Raw genomic sequence first — 21206 nt, 5'->3', positions numbered from 1 at the left:
TTATTAGGGTTGAGGCCTCCATGATCATGACTGATAGTGAATTCATGATTAGCACTTCAGCAATCCACATTCGTGGTGAAGCGGCCCTGTAGCGCACACTTGTTGAAGCGCTTGTATTCGGTGAGACGGTGACTCATCTTAGTCATCAAATTGGTGATCCTTTTACCATTTCATCCGTAGATTTGCTAATGCATTTTTTTAAAAAAAATTCAGCACGTTCTTGACATCATGTCTTCTAGAAAAAATGCATCTGGCAGTAAAAAAAGAGAAAAAGGAAACGAGTATATGAGTTGATAGAATCATAGAAGGGAGCCATTGACAAATTTTTTAAGAATAATACAAGCAGTTCAAGGAACCCGGATGAGTTGACCATAGTTGTTGTGGAGGAACAACCTAATGAAAATTCAGAAGACCAAGACCCTATAGAAGAAAATATTGACACTAATGGGGATGATAACAATGTGTGTGATTATGGACATATATTTAATTCATCTACTGGTGTTGATGATCACCTGGTTTTTCTATGGATATCTATGATCCAAGAAATTAGGGTAATCTTGATAACAAAGCAAGGAACATATTAGTTGAGAAGGGACATATAAGAGAAGAAAATCTTAAATTCCCTTTAGATGGTAACTAAGACATTTTTCGTATGCTCATTATTCCATAATAATGAGCAATGGAGAGGTACATGATAAAAAATGGTTGGTTTATTATAAGTATGTTGATAAAGTGTTTTGCTTCTGTTGTAAGTTTTCAAATATAACAACAGCAAGATAGTTCATTAGGAGATAATGGATTTAGGGATTGGAGGCATCTCAGCGAAAGGTTTAAAGAACATGGAACTAGTGTCGAGCATATCACTAGCATGAGCTCTTGGAATGAATTAAGAACTAGATTGAGCAAAAATGAAATAATTAACAAAGATTTCTAACATGAAATCACAAAGGAGAAAGAACGCTTGAAGCAAGTTTTGTTACGAATAGTTGCTATTGTGAAATATCTTAGTAAACGAAATGTTGCTTTAGAGGATCCAGTGAGCAGCTTTGCAACGAGAGTAATGGTAATTTCTTAGATTGTGTTGAGATGATTGTAGAATTTGATTTGGTAATACAAGACCACCTTAGGCGTATTCAAACAATGAAATTTATTATCATTATCTCAGTCATAAAATTTAGAATGAGTTGATTTCTCTTTTGGCTTCCAATGCTATCTTAAAGATTATCAAAGAGGCTAAATATTTCTCCATTATCCTTGATTCTACCCTAGATGTGAGTGATGAAGAACAAATAACTTTAATAGTTTGATGTGTTAATATGTCTAAGAGAAAAACAAAAAATGAGAGTACTTTCTATGGTTCTTGAAGGTGGATGACACATCTGGTTTGGGGCTTTTTAATGTATTGCTTGAGTCCATGAAGTCATTTGATCTTAATATTGATAATATAAGCGGTCAAGGTTATGACAACAATTCAAATATAAAAGGAAATAGGGATGAAAACGGAACAGTAAAATCTCGAACCGATCGATATCATTTTCTGGTTTTTCCAGATCGTTTCCGATTTCTCTAGAACTTATATAAAACTGGACTGGTTCTGATCTGACGAATACGAAAATAAAATAAAAACAATCTAGCCTGATTTTTTACTGTATTTTCAAAATACCATATTTCACCAATTTTTTTAAATTAAATTCCAAATAATTTATGTTTTTCTAGCTCAGACCATTCTAATTTTTATAGTCCTCGACTCCATACCAGACAAGGGACCTTAAAATAGTAAGATGGCCAACTGCACCCTAGTCATTTTATAATATTTTTATATAATAGATAGGTTTTTTGTAATTTTCATGTTGTAGTATATTTTGTGGTACTGATGAAATAGTTTTGTATTGTAGTATCAATATATTGAATGCATTATAAATTATTAAGTGTAAATATATTGTATCTTATATAGTCGAGTTAAGACTTAATCGAGTACTCAAGTTAAGACTAATGTCGTTGTATGGTCTAGTTATGAATTATGTCATTGTATCATTGAGTTAAGACTTAAACATATCTCAACAGTTATATAGACACTTGCCGTTTGAGTCATGTTCTACGAGACGGTGTTTCCGATATAAACTATATGTTCAAGACCGTAATTGATATGTTTCCATTCAGATGACTTCATTTTTGAAGTTCCTGATATCTCTGATATCGTAATCGTTTCCGATTTCAATTCTAAGAACAAATATGAAAGTAATAGTGATTTAGGATATTTTACGATCATTTTCGACCGTTTTCATCCATAAAAAGAAAACACCAGGTGGTACATAAATAGTCGCTTGATATCAATCCAAAAGCTTTGTGCATGCTATATGCTTACCATAGTCTTAATCTTACTCTTACTCTTTATGATATGGTAAAATCATGTGTTAAAGCTATTTTATTTTTCGGTATTGTGCAATGAATATATGTATTATTTTCTGGTTCTACCAAAAGATGAAAAAATTTGCTTGACCATATTCTAAGTTTAATTATGAAATTATTGATCAATACCCATTAGAGAGTCAAATCAATAGTGTTAAAGCAATTAGATATCAAACTTCTCATCTAAGGTCATCTTTATCTGAGTTATGTCAAGCTTGTGATACCAAACCCAAGGACACGAGTGATGTAAAAAATTTATTCAATGTTCTTGATAGCTTTGAGTTTATACTTGGTATGGTTATTTAGCATGGTATTTTATTTGTTGTAAATACTATGAGCAAGAAGTTGCAAAGATCATCCATGTGCATCGACTCTACCTTGCACCAAATTGAAGGTATGATTGAATACTTTGAGAAGTATAGAAATGAATGGTATGCATCTAGTTTGAACATTGCCAAAGACCTTACATCTAAAATGGGTGTTGAGCCATCGTTTCTAGTAAAAAGTCATGCTTTTTAGGAAGAAACACTTTGATGAAATTGGTTGCAATGAAAAAATACTGCAAGCTGAGAAGGCATTTGAAGTTAATTACTTTTTGATCATTGTTGATATGACAACAATTTCATTGAAAAATAGATTTGAAGAACTCCAAGTGTTTAAAGGTATATTCGGGTTTTACTAATTTCAAAAACCTTGAAATCACTGAATGATATTGAACTAATAGATTGCTGCACTAAATTTGCAAAAACTTTCTCTCTACATGGTTCATCTGATGTGGAGTTAAATGATCTAATATTAGAATTAAGGATTATGCAATTGACTTTACCGGATAGAACAATATCTATTATGAAGATTTTTGAATTTGTTAGAGAAGTGAACTGTTATCCTAATATTTCTATTACTTATCGAATCTTATTTACTGTGTCTATGACTATGACATTCGCTGATTTTTTTTTTCAAAGTTGAAGTTATTGAAGAACTATTTGAGATAAGTAATGTCTCAAGAAAGTCTAAATAGTTTGGCGACTTTATGCATTGAGAAGAAATGAGATTGATATTGATACCATCATTAGTGACTTCACTTCTGTAATGTTAGAAGAAATTATTTCAGATGATCTCTACAGGTAAAGTGATTTCTCTAGTAGTCTATATGTTATAATTTTGATTTTTCAATGTATCACCGTTAGAGGTAATAATTTTTTTAATACGCTAAATATTATCTTTACAATTGATATATAAATATTACAAAGTTTATATTTAACAGGCCCCCGTTTTTAGTTTCGCCTTGGATCACTAAAATATCGGGACCAGCCCTGATCCTGCATTGATCCTGCATTGAATTTTTAGATATATAGTTTTAACCAGCAACAAACGCGGGAATAAATAATCAACACGGGACCTAAAATTGAGAAACATGCACGGGAAAAAGGACACATCATCTATCCAAAATGTAGCGAATATGAGAAGTCTTCTCCGAAAGCTCCAGAGGCAATGTGCAGTACCAACGTCAACAAGGTAGCTAAATTTCGAGCCTTCACAATACCGTTGCGCTGCTAATAAGGAAAATAGTGTATGGTGAAATTGCCTAAAAATGAGCCTACATTATCTTCTATCCTTCATTTGTATTGTTTTTGTTAATAGCTAGCTCACTCCCCCCTCTCTCCACACTTTTTTAATGAAATAAATACTAGGGTTTTTATTGCTTCTCGTAAATAAGCACATATACACAATGGTTCAACCTGCATTGAGCTCTTGGGACCTGAGATCTTCACATGGAAGGGCATTTGTTCTGACACTTTCTTCCCTCTCTAAACAATATATATTTTTGTTTCAAAGACTACACATTATATTAGGAATCGAAAAAGTTATGTACATTGGGTCTTATGACCTGGCATCCGACAAGACGATAATTGGTCAGACGACTAGATCATAAGACCCAGTAGTACATGTAGCAGCACCTATTAAGAATTACTCTATGTATTGCACATCACACTCATGTTCTACTCATACTACCACACACGTCAGGAATTTTAAGGACACTCCAAGACCTTATGGTTGGTAGTGTTTGAGAACGGGTAGGCTATCCTAGCATAAATAAAAAATTTCTACTACGTTCAACCAAAAAACCATATGAGCAGCAAATTATGGATTGTTACCACTAGATGCGTATAACAGCAGAAGAAGAGTTAAAGTAGCCTAGTCCAACATCACGTGTGTCGGTGTAGAGGAAGTAGTCGATCTTATTATGAACTGAACACCTCTTACTCGCGTCCTCATCGCCGATTAGCACCACATCCACGATATCCACACGTCTAGAGGTGGAATGTCGTGCGCCGGTATGCTAGCACCATGCGCGCAACTGGGATTTTGTGGGAGATCATTTGGAGGTGGCAGCCACGGTTTCGAGGTGATGGAATTCACATGTCCACAACATGCCTGCACTTATATAGAACTCGCTAATGGACTACCATGTTGATGCCCATTAGAACTTTAATCCCTCAAAAATCATTATCCTTGTAGCCCACCTATAGATTCAATTCGAATTAGTGCTCCAACCCATTAAATGTGTGACCTGTTAGATTCACGTGTAAACGATCACGACCTGAAAATCCTTCCCGAACCACAAGTCAATACCTAGCAGGACATATTGAGTTTTACAAAGATTATATCGACTAAAACTTGATGTACACATACATCAACCTTTTTGCCTCACAATAAAAGTCAAGCTCAAGGCACGATGCATGGCGTCTTTGCGATAGCTCGACCATTCACTCGATTTTGTAGTAGATAGCTCGACCATTCACTCGATTTTGTAGTAGATAGCTCGACCATTCACTCAATCTTGTAGTAGATTATTAAACTCGTGATTAATTTTTTAATCACATTGGTATAGATATGCACTTTTTAATCCAACCACATCAAGGAATCAGTGACAACCTCACATTTTTGAATCCTGCAGGTACATCATCCGAGATTATAACTAATGACACATCATATAACAATCCAACAGTATCTCGAAGTGGGTGAATCCAACACTATATTCATTACCACATTATTGATTTAACATGTGTCCCAAAAATAATGGAGCAAACTATAGTATGCTCAGAAAAATGAAGGGAAGAGACAACATGTGCTAACCAAGATTGAGAAAACAGGATAAGGGATGGGGAAATTTGCTTAGAATTGTGAAAACAGGAAGAGACAACATGTGCTAACCAAGATTCAGTTCAGAGAAACTTTTCTCCTTCCCCACGCCAACAAGCCATGGCCCGCTCCTCCTCACAGTCCCAGTCCTCTGTCGGCGGCGCCGCCGGCTCCCGCCCGTCCACCGTCGGGCCCCGCGGCACGCCCGCCGCGGCTGCCGGCATGCGCCGCCGCCGCGCAACCGCGACCGGTGGGGGAGGGGGCTTCTCCGGCGGCGGCGGCGGCGGCAGCAACATGCTGCGCTTCTACACCGACGAGGCTCCGGGGCTGCGCCTCTCGCCCACCATGGTGCTCGTCATGTCGCTCTGCTTCATCGGATTCGTCACAGCCCTCCACGTCTTCGGCAAGCTCTATCGCTCCCGCACCGCCGCCGCATCCGCCTGATCCCATCCGTCCGACTACATTCCTTCCCCTTTCTTCCTCAGATCAGATCAGATCAGAAGGTTTTGAATGTTGTATGACGACAAGTTGTTGTGTTGGCTAGCTTTGCTTGACCCTTCCTTCCTTCCTTCCTGAGTTAGATCTGGAGATGAAACCCTACAAGTTAATGGTGCCCTTTCTGTTACTTCCTTTTCTTTTGCTCCCTGATGCAAACAATTATGCCTAGTAACTTCTGCTTGTGAAATCACTAGATGTCATGTACCATCTGTTTTGCATCCTGGTAACTTAGATGTCCTCGAGGATTGCTACGATTTTGCATCTTTCTAGCTCCATCTGCTGCTAAATTTATTACTTACTCCATCTGCCTGTCTGTTGGTATTACCAAATTAGATGATTGAACTGGTTCTCTCTGGTGATTAGGTCCCGTAACAAATTCTTTCTGGAGCTTAGCTAGTACTATGATTCTACATCTATGTGGTGCTTCTTACTTTCTGCCAGCTTTTGAGATCATTTTGAAATTCTGGGTAGGTTGGGCCTTTATCCAATACTTGCTTGCTGACCATGGGAAAATGGATGTGAGAGCTTTACTTTGAATGATCCCTCACAAAAAAATGTGAATTTGATTTAAATCTCTAAGTACTTTGATTTTATGAAATCCTGTATTCATTTCAACCTGATATTGGTCTGTGAAGGATTTTGTTTGCGCTTGGTTGGTTGAGTTAGAAGTCAAAAGTAACTAGTCAGTCAAGTGTTCCTTTTCCTTTTGATAGGCCAATAGACATGAGTAGATAATTTAGGATTTAAATGATACATGCACCTTACTTATGTTTGTTTAACATGCGTAATGTTTCTCATGATAATAGTAGTTAATTTTAACTGCAGCAAATGGGCTGGCATGTTTAACATATTAGCTATGCCATGCTCAGGACACTAAGAATTTGATTTCATAGTAAGTAGTGGGTTTAAACTAAACATTACATGTAATATGGTTGGTGTCTTTCTTACAGTGGTGATCAATTAGGCTTACCTCTTGAGTAGTTCACATATTAGTCTCTCTTAGAGGTGTCGTTTTGTTAATTTCAGGTCCTCGACATTTTGTGCACAGTTTAAGCTATTTATTTTAACGATAACGGTATTCTGAGCGAAGTTGTCATTTTAAAGTGTAGTGACTTGTGTGACCCCTGGTGCGTGGAATTTCTTCAGGGTGTTGATATCTACAAAACTTCTAGTTACACTAAGTTCTTGTCTGGGTTGTTACGGAGAAGAAAGAAGCTAGAGTTTGTGTATCGTACTCGTAAGCCATAGCTGGTAATGTCGCGTTGAGTGAGAAATCTATAGGATAGTAAGTGCTTGTTTTTATTTTTTTAAAAGTGGTTCTTTAAAATGGATGCATGATAACAATAAGTTCTTGTCCATCTTGTTTGCTAGCATGCATGTCATCTGTTTATGTATTTGGGTGAGGTTTGGTTTGTATAATTATTCCACTATAATAGTGTTGATGAGCAAAGTTACAGGGCCTCGAATGATGGGTACGGTCCTGTCTCCCAGATTTTGGGTTTTCAAGTCTGAGTATATTACACAACCTGGGAAAGGCGTCATGTGGTGCAATGTCAATGTTTTCTCATGATGGAAATTGTTTGAGATTCGTGATGCTGTCTTTGATTGGATTACCGCACAAAGTAATTGGCATGTTTGTACTACTGCAGCTGAACCAGATGATTCTGTGCAATTCAGTATTTGTGTCGCAGCTCACTAAAATCCGTCTTGTTTGGAACGTATGAATTTCTTACAAAATTCACTCATTGCAAAGGCCTAAGTGGCCAGCTCGGATCAGGTTCCCTGAGAATGGTGGCATGGTGCTGAGACAGTGGCGTTTGATTATAGGATATCCTAACATCCGAATCAACAAATGAAGTCGGCTTTGGGACACAATTTGTGCCAGTTTTGATGATATTTAACAAGATTTAAAATAAACAATTTTGAAGTTCGGATTGCAATTAGTGTAAAAAAAGTTAACAGCGAAAGTGAAGGCTGTAGGAGTCTGATGTCTGTCTCTCATGGTACGAAATGCTTCCTCCAATCTGTCTCCTTTTCATCATCCTCTTGCTCCAAAGCATCTCCTTGGAGCTTGTCAGATTACTACCTCGCCCCTCTTGCTTGCTTTTCTGTTTTTTGTTAGGGTTTAGTCCATATGGTTGTCACCAGATTGGCAAAATGTCGGCTTCGTAAAGATATGGAACGGATAAAATCAAATATGCTACTAGCATAAATTCATTTGTAGGAGATAATATATGCTGCATCGTTAAAGAAAGGAACAAATACTGGTGCTGCGAGGATAAATTAGACCCTAAATGTAGTGTCATCACAGGGGAATCCTATGCTCTCTCTCTCTCTCTCTCTCTCTCTCTCTCTCTCTCTCTCTTAAACTTCTGCCCTGATCTTTTTTATGGTTGGATAAGGAAGTGAAGAAAAGAAATGGATAGTCATCTAATCCAAGTTGAGAGGAGGGAGGGTGATTGCTGATTATATTAGATAGTCAAAGAGGAGAGATTACCAGAGCAGGGCCTCTTTCCCCAATGGGTTAAGTGGCGAAGGGAAGACACGACGTAAGATGATAATTTTTGTGTGTGGCTTTTTATCATGCCGTTCATGTTTACTAGAGTCCATGTCTTTGTTTCAATATTGTCCCTGTGCAAAAATATTTTGTTCATGTGCTGCCTTTTCCATTAGAAAAAAAAAACTCCCCATTGGTGTAACTTGGAGAGGTTTTTTAGAGACCACACTTGATACTTGTTCACATAGATAGACATCAGAATTCGATTTTGTTTTTGGTCTTAGGGTATGTTTGTTAAAACTCTCTCTGATTTAAATTCTCTGCGGAAAATGATTTTTTGGGGAAAGTGATTCTATGGCTGAAAGTGATACTACAATGATTCTCTAGAATAAATTATATGTAGGAAGTGATTCTGTACGGGAAGTGAATCAGGGGAAACTATTTTTTTCAGCTCTTCAGCTTCTGTTTCATTTCAGATAACCAGTCTTACAGATTCCACTCAGGGAATTAAAAACTGAAAGCTGCTGTTTGGGCAAAGCTCCCTCTGATTCCAGCCGAAAAACTGCTCTGAAAGCTCTAACAAACATACTCTATTCTCGTCAGGATTGGCTGTGCCTTAGTCTTATCATGTCATGGCATCCCTTGAGATTTCGGATTTAGGAAGTTGAGACTTTGGGCTTCTGCTTCTTGAGCCTATAGATTAAGATAAAGCTAAACCCAGACCAAACAGGAATCTGAATGACGCAGTTGCATGTTTTTATACTAAGATGTTTACAGGAATTTGTTTGCGGGAAATTTAAACCTTTGCAGGAAATGTGGTCTTGAGCATATATATGACTGACATGAGGAGGACAATAATCTTGGTATCCGTCCAGTCAAAAAGAGAACTACTGCTAGGAGATGAGCAAGTTTTCCCCCTGTACAGTCTTCATGTAAATCATCAGATATAAAATCACTATAAAACAAATAGCACTTTGCAGCTGTAACCAATCATCAGACATAAAGTGCAAGTATCTTGTAAGCTTGCAAAGGTAGCCTAGACACGGTTCTGGCTCACTGACAGCTGCTTTTTATTTTTATTTTTTTCATCAGAGTAGATGAAGATGTTGAGAAGGTGTGCATTGATTGACAAGGTTGCGAAGTTTAGGCCGGTGTGATAGAGTTTTATTAAATGTTAGTTTATAGCTTTTAGCTATCAGAATTATTCTGTAAGAGTGATTTTTTTAAATAAACTAAATATTAAGAGTGAAAAAATAGTTTTATCTAATTCACTTTCCTCATATAATCAGTTTTTTAATAAAATTTATTTTAGAAAATCACTTTCAACAATAAAATCACTTTTCTCAAAAATATTATTTAAAAAAAAAAAATAGAAAGTTCTTCCAAACAAGCTCTATGTCATACTTGGATTTTTTTTACGAATGCTTTCCCAATCCAAAGAGAGGAGTGGTTGAAGCCTTTTCCTTTTCGTACTTGTGATGCGTCCTCTTGTAAAGGTCCCCATGGCAGTACTGAATGTACCTTGATGTCCAACTTGTAAAGGTGGTTGACTGGGATGAACGACTTAACGCGGTCAAGTCAAGGTTGTTCACATTATACATCGTATTGCGTGATTCCAATTCATAACAAAATCAAGAGAAATCGCCTCACGTCTTCTTCTTTTTTAGCACTAGTTGTTTTCTAGTATTTAGATTCGTTCGTTCTCCAAGATTACTAATAAAATTAAAAAGATTATAGTTGACCAGCGTGCCGGGTTCTTTTAAAAGAAACAACAAATTATAGCAAGGGTTGGAATAAGAGTTTCGCCGGTGCATGTGAGGAGAGATGTGTGGACATCATTAACTTCGGGCGCGATGACTTTGTCTTCTGACTATGTCGACCAACAAGGCTTCGGCCACGGCATGCTCACCTTCATTGACTCCAACATCGACGGAGGGGCTTCGACAAACGGCTCCACATTCATTGATTTCAGCATCGACGGAGGTGCTTTGACAGACGGTCTAGCCTTCATTGACTTCAGTGTCGACAGAGGGGCTTCGACAGACGGCCCAGTCTTCGTTGACTTCAGCGTTGACGGAGGGGCTTCGGCCACGACATCTTCGCCCACGCCGACTTCAACTACGTCAACCACATAGCATCCTTTACCACTCACGAACACCAGTCAAAATGGGCTACGAGGGTACCCGGATTATAATCCCGTCTTGGGTCCCAAGAGTTTGGCCGGTGCACATGAGGGGAGACGCGTGAACATCATTGACTTCGGCGAGCCACGATAGCAGCCTTCGACCTCCGCTTCGTCGGCTACATTAAAGTTGCGCTTGTCGAAGCCTCGGCAATAGCCTTTGCCAAGACCTCCTTCATTGAGGACGAGGATGTACCTTCAACTTCAGCTACGGAGGAAGAAGTACCTTCGCCATGCACCAAATTCTTCGACCTTCGCTAAAGATCCCTTTGCCCAGCAAGACGAAGCATAGTTATAAGAGTATCTAGATATATCAATCCTGCAAAGAAAAAACCTGCGACATGTACACACTCTTTTCTCCATACCTTTTTTCCCATTGAATTTTTGGATGGAGTTTTTAGTGAGATGTATATGTCAGCAACAAACCTAAACCCTTTTCTAGTTATAGTTGTTCGCCCTGATGTTTCATCAAAAAAGAAGCCCGAGTAGAAAGACAACCTATATAAAAATCTAAGGACCTTCATATAGTATTTGTACCTAACAAAAGTTGGAGGGAAAGTTTCACCTCTCCTCTGTCACCTATATAAAAGGCTCAAGAGGTTAAGAGTAGGGGCTGATTCCTCCCACTTCCGCTCCTCTCTCTCTCTGCCCTGATAAAACCCCTCGATATTGTAACTGAAAAATGTTATAACCCATACATGTTTCTCAAGGAATTGAACCTACCTAAGTTGAGTTGAGAATATAGATGCACACATATGTTATTCAAGTTTAAGATATCTTAGATGTAAATTAGAGTGCGATTTTTTTTTTAAATTATTGTGTGCATCTGGATGTCTTGTTGATGCAAATGCCAAAAATTGTACTTCCATTATTAAAAAAAAGAGTGTTTCCCAAACCATTTTGATTAGCAGCACGTGGATGATTAGTGACGGGGAAGCCTCACTCGGCTTGCTCCAAGTAAAGTTGGTGGAGGAACTTGACTTTGGTGGCAATTTCTCAGATTCTGCAGGGCCTTTGGTGGGAAATAGACAAAAATAAATAATATTTCTGTTTTAGATTACTTATCACTAACAATTTACTGTAGCAATTTTGATTTTATATTTTTTGTATGAAAAATTTATAGATACTTAAATTCTTTGTATCATTAGATTTGTCGTGAAATGTATTTTGTTAGTATTGTTAACTATTTGTAAATTTTTAAGAAAACATATGATTAAAATTGCTATAGTAAATTATTAGTAACAAGTAAACAAAAATGAATGTAGGATTTAGATATAATTTGTATGTGGCAAGTCGTACCAGGACGTGTTTTAATTCCATGCTCGACTAAAACAAATTACTCCATTGAGCCCAAAAAAAAGTAAAGCGGACAACTTTTCGAGTGCATAAATCAAGGTGGAATCTAGAATGAGCTCGTAGCTGAGTGATTGTGGCGCTGGTGTGCGTCCAACCCACTCGGATTTGATCCCACAGATTTATTTCTCATAATAATAATTTCGTTGCTTCTCAGGTGTGGTGCCAAAGGGGAATTTGACGTGGAGCTTCAATTGGTTCCATCGTTCCTTTTAGGGATACAATCTTCGGAGCTATGTATAGTTATATGTGTGTGAGGTGTGTGCAGCTGTATTCAGTGGAAAGGCGTTAAAAAAAATCAAAGAGGAATCGTTAATTTGCGTGATGCGTAAGGGCTTTCGTGCAAAATAACCTCCCCTGTTCTCCCCGCGTTTTCAAATCGTCTCGATTTGCACGAGTAGAGTCGCCGTCCTTTCTCCTCCTCCTCTCCGGACTAGACTCCGGCGAAACCATCTTTTTTTTTTACTCGACTCCACTCGATTCGACTCGACTTGGCTTGACTTGACTTGCTCCACCACTTCCTTAATGGCTTATTAATCGATTCGTCTCCTCTTAATGGCGGGCGATGCCACCTTAGCGAGCTAAGCATCATCAGATCTGAGCTGAGCTCAGGCCGAATCGAGGAGGAACAAGAGAAGAGGAGCTTCCGTTCCATGGGGAGCTACGCGTACAAGTACTGCATGTGCTTCACGCGCAAGTTCCGATCCCCCGACGCCCAGCCGCCGCCCGACGTCCGCGCCGCCCACCACTCCGCCTGTTCTTCTTCTTCTGACGCTCCCCATGGCCTCCGCCGCTTCCTCTCCCAAGCCCAGGGCGAATCACCCGCCGATGTCGAGCGCATCCTCGCCATGCTCACAGGGGGAGGGGGCAATGGGATCGCCCGCCTCGTCACCAGGTCCCCTGCTCCCTTGCCGCCCACGCTCGACGACTTCTTCGGATTCCTCTTCTCCCCCGACCTCAACCCGCCCATCGCACACCAGGTCAATATCTCCAATCCAATATTTCCCTTCATTCTTGTTGCTTGCTCCATCATCGGTTGCGCTGCTGCTACATAATTAGCTTCCATTTCATCTACTCTAGTAACTTGTTTCGAGGTCAACTCCATCAAAAATTCCATCTTTATTACACTACCTACTTCCCTTCTCCTTGGGGTCAATGGGATGGGGAGGACAGCGAACTTCATTCAATGCCTGTCACTCTCCTCCTTCCTCTATCTGGGGGACCAAGGCCACCGCTACCTGCCTGCCCTCACCTTGCGCTCAACAACTAGAAAACCCAGTACACATAAGGGCAAGCCAATCTTTACAGAGTAGGAGTACAAGACTAGTACCTCTTGTCACAAGACAAATATATTTGCAAATGGAATTGGGTCACATTGATTTGGCTTCATTCTTGTTGCTTGCTCCATCATCGATTGTGCTGGTACATAATTAGCTTCCATTTCGTTTACTCTAGTAACTTGTTTCGAGGTCAACTCCATCAAAGATTCCATTTTTACACTGCCTCCTTCCCTTCACCTTATGTTTGTCACTCTCCTCCGGGGGACCAAGGCCAGCGCTACGTGCCATTCCATTCAAATTCCATATGGGCCGCTGTTCATTTTTACAAGTATTGCATTTGCTAATATTATTACACTGCCCTCACCTTGCGCCCAACAACTAGAAAACCCAGCACACATAAGGTGAAGCCAATCTTTACAGAGTACAAGACTAGTAGTACCTCTTGTCACAAGACAAATATATTCGCACCAAATTCAGGATTACTACCATATTCTCTTACTTGTAGCTTCATGGCAGAAAAATGATCCAAAAGATGCACCTCTGGATTTATTATATGTAATCTGATCTTGGCTGGTGTACAAAAGGCGTGCTTGATATTGCTCACCTTTATCAGTAATTCAGTATATCCCTTTTGTTTTTGTTGCTAAACCTTGCCTCTTCCCTCATCTTTACTTTTAACTCTGCTCAGGCTCACCAGGACATGTCAGACCCATTCTCTCATTATTTTGTATTCACTGGACATAATTCCTACCTAACTGGGAACCAGCTCAATAGTGACTCCAGTGACATTCCAATTATAAAAGCATTGCAGACAGGCGTTAGAGTGATTGAACTCGATATGTGGCCTAATTCTTCAAAGAACAACGTCGATATTCTTCATGGAGGGTAAGGATTTCTATTTTTTTTAACACATTGACTTTATGAACACATTTTCTTTCCTACCGCAAAAAATAGCATATGTGAGGTAGAGTATGGCATTGTGCGTAGTTTATTGCATGATAGACCATGTATCACCCTTTGTTTAAGAGGGAAAACATTAAAACAATATCTTTTCCTCCCTACACATACCAATGTACCAAGAAGAAGAATTTTTCTCGTTGCATACAGCTGCTAAATTTTATATTTGTATGTGCCAGTTGTTAAAAATGAGTTAATGACACATGTTACTTGAATTTGCAATCATTCTTTTTTTCTCCTTGCAATATATTTCCACAACCCTTCTTTTTCGTTATTTTGAAGGACATTGACTGCACCTGTAGAAATGATCAGATGTTTAGAATCCATTAAAGAATATGCTTTTTGTGCATCTACATATCCTCTTGTCATTACTCTAGAGGATCACCTCACACCAGACCTCCAAGCCAAAGTAGCTGAGGTAAAGTATACTTGCTATATCATTTCCTTGCATTTTTTTTTTCTGTTTAAAACCTCATTCTAACTTCAAATTATTATAGATGCTCACTGAAACATTTGGAGATCTTCTTTTCATCCCTAGTTCAGACCCAATGAAAGGGTTTCCTTCTCCTGAAGCTCTAATGAAGAGAATAATCATCTCAACTAAACCCCCGCAAGAATACAAAGAGTTTCTTAAAGCTAAGAATAATCAGAATGCCAGTGGAAACATAGCTAATTTGGCAGAGGAAGGAAGCATGAGAAGAATGGATTCAAATGCTGAAGAATCTGATGGAAAGGTTTGCAATATCAGTGCCTTTTGAAGGCATGCACCCATGGTTTTAACACAAATGAAGTAAACTTAATTTTCATGAACAGGATGAACTGGATGAGCAAGATGACGAAGATTCCGAAGAGGATGATCCCAAATTTCAGCAGGACACTGCCTGTGAGTATAGAAAACTGATCACCATCCATGCTGGCAAACCAAAAGGCCATTTGAGGGATGCGCTTAAGGTGGATCCTGACAAAGTCAGGCGGCTTTCTTTGAGCGAGACACAGTTAGCTAAAGCTACATCTTCTCATGGTGCTGATGTAATAAGGTAATTTACTTAATTATATTTGAAGTTCAGTGCACACAAACACGAGAAGATCTGGTGTCAAATTAATTTACGATTGGTTTTATATACCCAACATTTAGCTTACGCCCTTAAGTCCTATTTCTCCTTTTTAGACCAAAGGGGTTCACCCAGTTTATATTGCACTCTTACAGTTTGTAATGCAAAACAAATGGAAAATAAACCGACAGGGTTGCCAGCTTACAGGACACACATGATAATCCAACAAAAGGCCAGACTCCCCTAGCGCCCAACAAAAGAGAATGAACACAAACTATCATCATTAATCAATCATTAGCTTGCATCTCTTCAAGGTTGTTGCCATAATTTGCACACTTGCTGAAGCACTTAAAATTCATTCAGGTTCACCCAGAAGAATATACTCAGGGTGTATCCAAAGGGCACAAGGGTTAATTCTTCTAACTATGACCCCATGAATGCCTGGACTCATGGTGCTCAGATGGTTGCATTCAACATGCAGGTGGGATTCCATATCTTAACTGTCATGAATCTGCAATTTCCCTTTTTTTCATGCTTTTATCATCACAATGTATTAAGTTATTTGTGTGTCCCATATATTGAACTTGGCATCTTAGCTGACAGTAGTAATAATATTGAATTTATGTGAAGTAAGAATTCATAATCTCTTGACATTTCATTTTTCAGGGGCATGACAAAGCACTCCGGTTGATGCAAGGATTTTTTAGAGCCAATGGGGGCTGTGGGTATGTTAAAAAACCTGACTTCTTGCTGACATCAGGTCCGAATGGTGAAGTATTTGACCCTAAAGCTAGTTTGCCAGTGAAGAAAACTCTGAAGGTAGGTGTATGTTTACAAGACAATGACAACCATGTTTGCTCAAAATCCCAATGAAGATGCTCCAGCCTATCTAAATTTGTCGAAGCAGGTAAAAGTATATATGGGAGATGGGTGGCGCATGGATTTCAGTAAAACTCATTTCGACACCTTTTCGCCTCCAGATTTCTATACCAGGGTAAGGCAACAAAGATGTTCCATTGGCTCTATGGTGCAGTGACATAAAAATCACATGCTCAAAATCACATCCGCTCTTTGAACAGGTAGGGATCGCTGGAGTGAAGGCAGACAGTGTGATGAAGAAGACAAGGACGATCGAAGATCAGTGGGTGCCGATGTGGGACGAGGAGTTCACGTTCCCGCTGACGGTGCCAGAGCTGGCCCTGCTGAGGATCGAGGTGCAGGAGTACGACTTGTCTGAGAAGCACGACTTCGGCGGGCAGACATGCCTGCCGGTGTGGGAGCTGAAGCAGGGCATCCGCGCTGTGCCCCTGCATGATCGCAAGGGCAACAGGTACAAGTCCGTCCGGCTCCTCATGCGGTTCGATTTTGTCTAGTAGCCCCTTGCATTGCGCCACAGTCTGTTAGTCTGTCAGTCAGAGATTGCATCTCTCTCTCTCTCTATCTTTTGCATCTAGTGTGGTTTTGTAAAGGAAAAGTTATGTGTTAGTATTAGTACACTCTCATCGATCTCCATTCCGTCTGATTGGACTATATATATCGTATCGTGGCTCACTTCCATCTTCTTGCACATATATGTATCATGTATGTATGTACTGATTTTGTTGGAATAAAAGTTGCATGGATGGAGATGGAGTAGAGAATGGCGCCGGTAAAAAGCAGGGTTTAGTGATGTTTATGAAAACAGTGATATTATGTTTTTCCAAAAATCAGTGGTCTTCTGTTTTTTAAAAGTTCTAGAATTTTTTTGTATGTGTTTCATAATCTATGTGTGTCGATGTAGAGAATAGGGGTCCCTTATCAGGAGGGCTTAGGCCGATAGGTGTCAGCTGGTGATTGATATTTTTAAGACCATGATCCTTTGCGTGACCAAGCGGGGCTCGCGTGACCAGTCCCTTGGTTGCAGATGGAAATCCCACGATCAGTTTTTGCTGTTCGCATGACAGGTACTCATCTAACCGATCTAATCACATTTAATATCATCTACTTATATGTTTTTCTTCTCTAGTCACTCTTTTGACGAGCGAAGTCGTGGGTTAGCACATAGACAGTGTGATCCGTCCCATAGCATTTAATAGTATAGGACGACCGAGTAGGCGGGCGTGACGAGTGCGCAGAAGGCGTGACGGTGGTTGGCCGATGTGACTGGATGTGCACGACGACTAGGCCGGGCTAGGCGTGCCCGCCACCCATAATGATGACTTAGGAGTATCTATCTTTGTTAGATATAGGACGGTCACCGTATTTTGCCACATTCTGCTTATATGTACGCTTCGCCTTTTACTATATAAAGGGGAAGGATCAGACCTGTAAGGGGGATAAGATCATCTAACTCATAAGAAAATACACATAATATAGGACTATTATTTTAAGGGAGGCTTGAACCTGAATAAACCTTGATGTTCTTGAGTTCATTCGACACACACATACTCACCAATAGCCACTGAAAACGCTAATCACACACCCATCGTCCGGCATACCCCAGATATATTATCAGGGATTAACCTTCGACAGTTGGTGCGTCAGGTAGAGAGTCACATTTTCACGTTTCGGTAAGTGTTGATAACTCGATTAGGCTACCCATGGCCAGATCCACAACAATCGTTGAGTCCCATTCCGAGGACATCGGTCGCCGTGAGGTATTCATCATGGGATACGATCCAGATGAGCTTGGTGTGCTCCAAGACTGGTGTAGCTAAAATGACCCTATTAAACCATGATTGTGATTTTGGTGATTAATGACAATATAGTCATTGGGACTAACATGTTTGTCAAGAATATATGTTAGTAGGTCTCATAGATGCAATACATCAAGAAGCCACCGTAGCCGAGACAAAGTTTGATTGAATCGGAAAAGTCCTAGGAGAATTGACCTCACCGGAAGGTCTAATGCAGATGAATTTACATTCACCGGAGCAATGTGCATAGAGGCTGATAGCCTCATCGGATAATCCGGTGTTTTGTGTGTTGAACTCACCACAGTATTTCTGACAAAGGAGAGAAGGCTGAGGACCTCACCAGATAATTCGGTGATCCGCACAGAGTAACACCGGAGCATTTCTTGTAGAGAATAATGCAAGTGCAGAAGATTAAAGATCAACCCACCGGAAGGTCTGGTGCTTGGTTTGTGCATATCGGAGTATGGCATCAGAGCATTTCTTCCAGAGACGACTGCAATTGCTGAAGAATGAAGATCAACTCATCGAATATTCCATTAATCACAGAGATAGTTGCACCGGAGCATTTCCAGGGGAAAAAAGAGAGAAGGTTAAACTCACTGGATAGTCCAATATGAATGGAATGAACACCAGATGAATGCACCGGAGTATTTTACATAGAGAGGTTGTAAATGTTCGGTTGGCTCAAGATAACCCATCGGAAGGTCCGGTGATAGATTTGAAGATACATCAGAGTGTACGGTGTTCACAGAGGCATTGAGTGAAGTTCTAATGATTAGTTTCTGAGTTTGTGCTCACCAGATGATCCGGTGTTAGTACTATTATTCTCATTGGATCATCTGGTGTTAACAGCTTTTCTGAGCCGTTGAAAAAACGGCTAGTTGGCGGGTTTGAGGCTATAAATACTCCTCTACTCAGTCATTTGAAGGTGTGGCATGCTGCTGGAGTTCAGGGAACCTCATAGACAATTGAGAAGACATCCAAACCACCAAAGTGTTTAAAGTGATCATCCAATGCTATTAAGCACAAGATTAGAGAGTGATTAGTGCTTATAGGCCTAGAGAGAGTTGTAGCTAAGTGTTGCAACTTTGAGAGGAGATCAAATAGTGATCCTAACTTATACCAAGAGGTACGCTGACACCTTGGAGTCTTAGTGACTCACTGAGAAGCTTGTTGATCCTCTGACTTGGTGTGGAGCGGCGACAAGACACGTGTACGGGGACGCGTAGACCCTTGCCTTAGTGGCTTAAGCTTCGAACTAATCACGGCGACAAGTGACCAGAAGAGAGACTTGTGTTGAGACCTTGCCTTGGTGGTTTGGTGGCTCATCGTGTTTGAGACCTTATCTTGGTGATTTGGTAACTTAAGAGCCGTGATCGGAAGAGTGACCGGGAGCATATCCTTTATGGAGCTCTAACGTGAACTAGGGGTGATATTTATGCTATCGATATCACGGGATAAAAAATCTCTTATGCTGAGTTTGTCTCTCTACCTTATTTATATTTTTGCATTTATATACTTGCAATTTACCTTACTAGAGTAAGTTGCAATCCTCTTGAGCGGTAGAGTAGACATACTAGATAAATTTAGAGCATATTTAGATAGAAATTAAGATATATTTATCTTGTGAAGTTTTTTGAGCCATTTTGGTTTAGTTTCTAAGTGTCATAATTCACCTCCTCTTAGGACGTCACCATTCATCACACCCGGGACACCAAATCGGAGCCCGAAAGCTCTAAGACTCAACGTGAAGTATGCATGGTAGACCATGCAGCAAGGGGCAATGGAGGCCTTCGTGTCCCAGACACCGTTAGTGAGCCCTAGGCCTTGCGCCTAGGGGGAAACCGGCCTAGCACCGAACAGGGAGGCTCTCCGATACAACCCCCACATAGGGCGTGACCCTTGGTGGCGTCGCCGTCTAAACCATCACACGACACGAGCGTCGGGGGCTCCCCTCTTCGCGATATATCGCTGCTCCGTGCTCAGCAGCTCAACTACGAGACCATGACGCCCATGTAGAATCTACAGACTGTGCGAATGCTTCTCAGCTACCCGTCGGTGGCCATGCTAGTGGGTTCACCAGTAGTACCATGGCTATGCAACCTCGCCCTCTTGGTGGAGATTGCCCGACGCCAAACCGTGACGGTGAACGCCACATCAGTCGCAGGGATTAGTGAAGGTCATGATCGCCAAGAATCGTAGCAGGCCACGCGGCAGGAAAGATCTCGTCCTCCCTTTGTGATGGAAAGCACTCGGGGACCCCCGCCACACCGAGACAGCCGACCCACTGACCTGCGTGACTCTCTTCGCCAACACGACCTCCGCGACGTGATCTATGGCCAGAGGGCTAGCCGAGAGTAGGAAGATCGAACTCGACACGAGTAGGAAAGTGGCAAGCAGCCCTACAACTCACCTCCCGATCGCAGGGAGGCTTTGGACTCCTCCACCTAGTCGCCAGGACCGCAAGACCGACGTCTCTCTCCTTGAGCGCGCGCCTTCGCGCATCAGTGAGCGACTCCTTGTTATGGGACGGGGTGTAACGCCTTGTCCGCCCGGCTATGAGAGGTGCGCTGGCAAGTCCTAGTTGAAAAATACAACAGCTCGACCGATCTTGAGGAGTTCCTGCAAATTTATACCGTCATGGTGCAGGCCGCGAGAGGCCACGGGAAAGTCATGGCCAACTATTTCCCGATCGCCTTGGCTGGATCAGCATGGTCCTTGCTTATGTCCCCTGCGAGTCGATTCACTCCTGGGAGAACTTGTGCGACCAGTTTATCACCAACTTTCAGGGGACCTACACCCGACCAGGGGGTCGAGGATGACATATACCAGCTTAGACAGCGACTGGGTGAGTCACTGCGAGACTACATATGACGTTTCACCAAACGCCGGAACACCATTCCAAGGATCGTGGGTGAGTTTGTGGTCATAGCATTCCGGAAAGGGGTCAGAGACTAGAAGATGGTAGAAAAACTGGCCACCAAGGAAGTTCGAAATACTACCGAGCTCTTCGAGCTCACGGACAAGTGCATGTAGGCTATTGAGGCCCAAGAGCGCAAGAGCGGCCCTAAGCCGCAACCAACCTTCGACTAGCCCGCATGGGCAAACACACACTTAGATGGTTTCACCAAGAACTGATGCTACTGAAGAATAACAACA

The 21206-nt window shown here is 40.8% G+C and overlaps 2 protein-coding genes across 3 annotated transcripts; both read left to right on the top strand.

Annotated features, from left to right (window-relative positions):
- Positions 1 to 5570: 5570 nt before the first annotated feature.
- On the top strand, positions 5571 to 6258 carry LOC133905579 (protein transport protein Sec61 subunit beta-like). Its single transcript, XM_062347403.1, has one exon. It carries the CDS (start codon positions 5674 to 5676, stop codon positions 5995 to 5997), a length of 324 nt encoding a protein of 107 aa, XP_062203387.1. The 5' UTR covers positions 5571 to 5673; the 3' UTR covers positions 5998 to 6258.
- Positions 6259 to 12464: 6206 nt separating this feature from the next.
- Positions 12465 to 16932, top strand: LOC133905008 (phosphoinositide phospholipase C 2-like). Of its 2 annotated transcripts, none has more exons than XM_062346692.1 (9): positions 12465 to 13063; positions 14052 to 14248; positions 14603 to 14738; positions 14818 to 15054; positions 15134 to 15357; positions 15736 to 15853; positions 16039 to 16191; positions 16280 to 16366; positions 16452 to 16932. In XM_062346692.1, the coding sequence occupies exons 1-9, from the start codon at positions 12737 to 12739 to the stop codon at positions 16743 to 16745; spliced, it is 1773 nt and encodes a 590-aa protein (XP_062202676.1). In that variant the 5' UTR covers positions 12465 to 12736; the 3' UTR covers positions 16746 to 16932. The 2 variants fall into 2 exon arrangements, with proteins under 2 accessions (XP_062202676.1, XP_062202677.1); XM_062346693.1 differs by lacking the exon at positions 12465 to 13063 and adding an exon at positions 13081 to 13505.
- Positions 16933 to 21206: the final 4274 nt, after the last annotated feature.

The sequence above is a fragment of the Phragmites australis genome, chromosome 22, assembly GCF_958298935.1.
Source record: "Phragmites australis chromosome 22, lpPhrAust1.1, whole genome shotgun sequence".
Classification (NCBI taxonomy): Eukaryota; Viridiplantae; Streptophyta; class Magnoliopsida; order Poales; family Poaceae; genus Phragmites; species Phragmites australis.
This window is presented reverse-complemented; position numbering and strand designations above follow the sequence as displayed.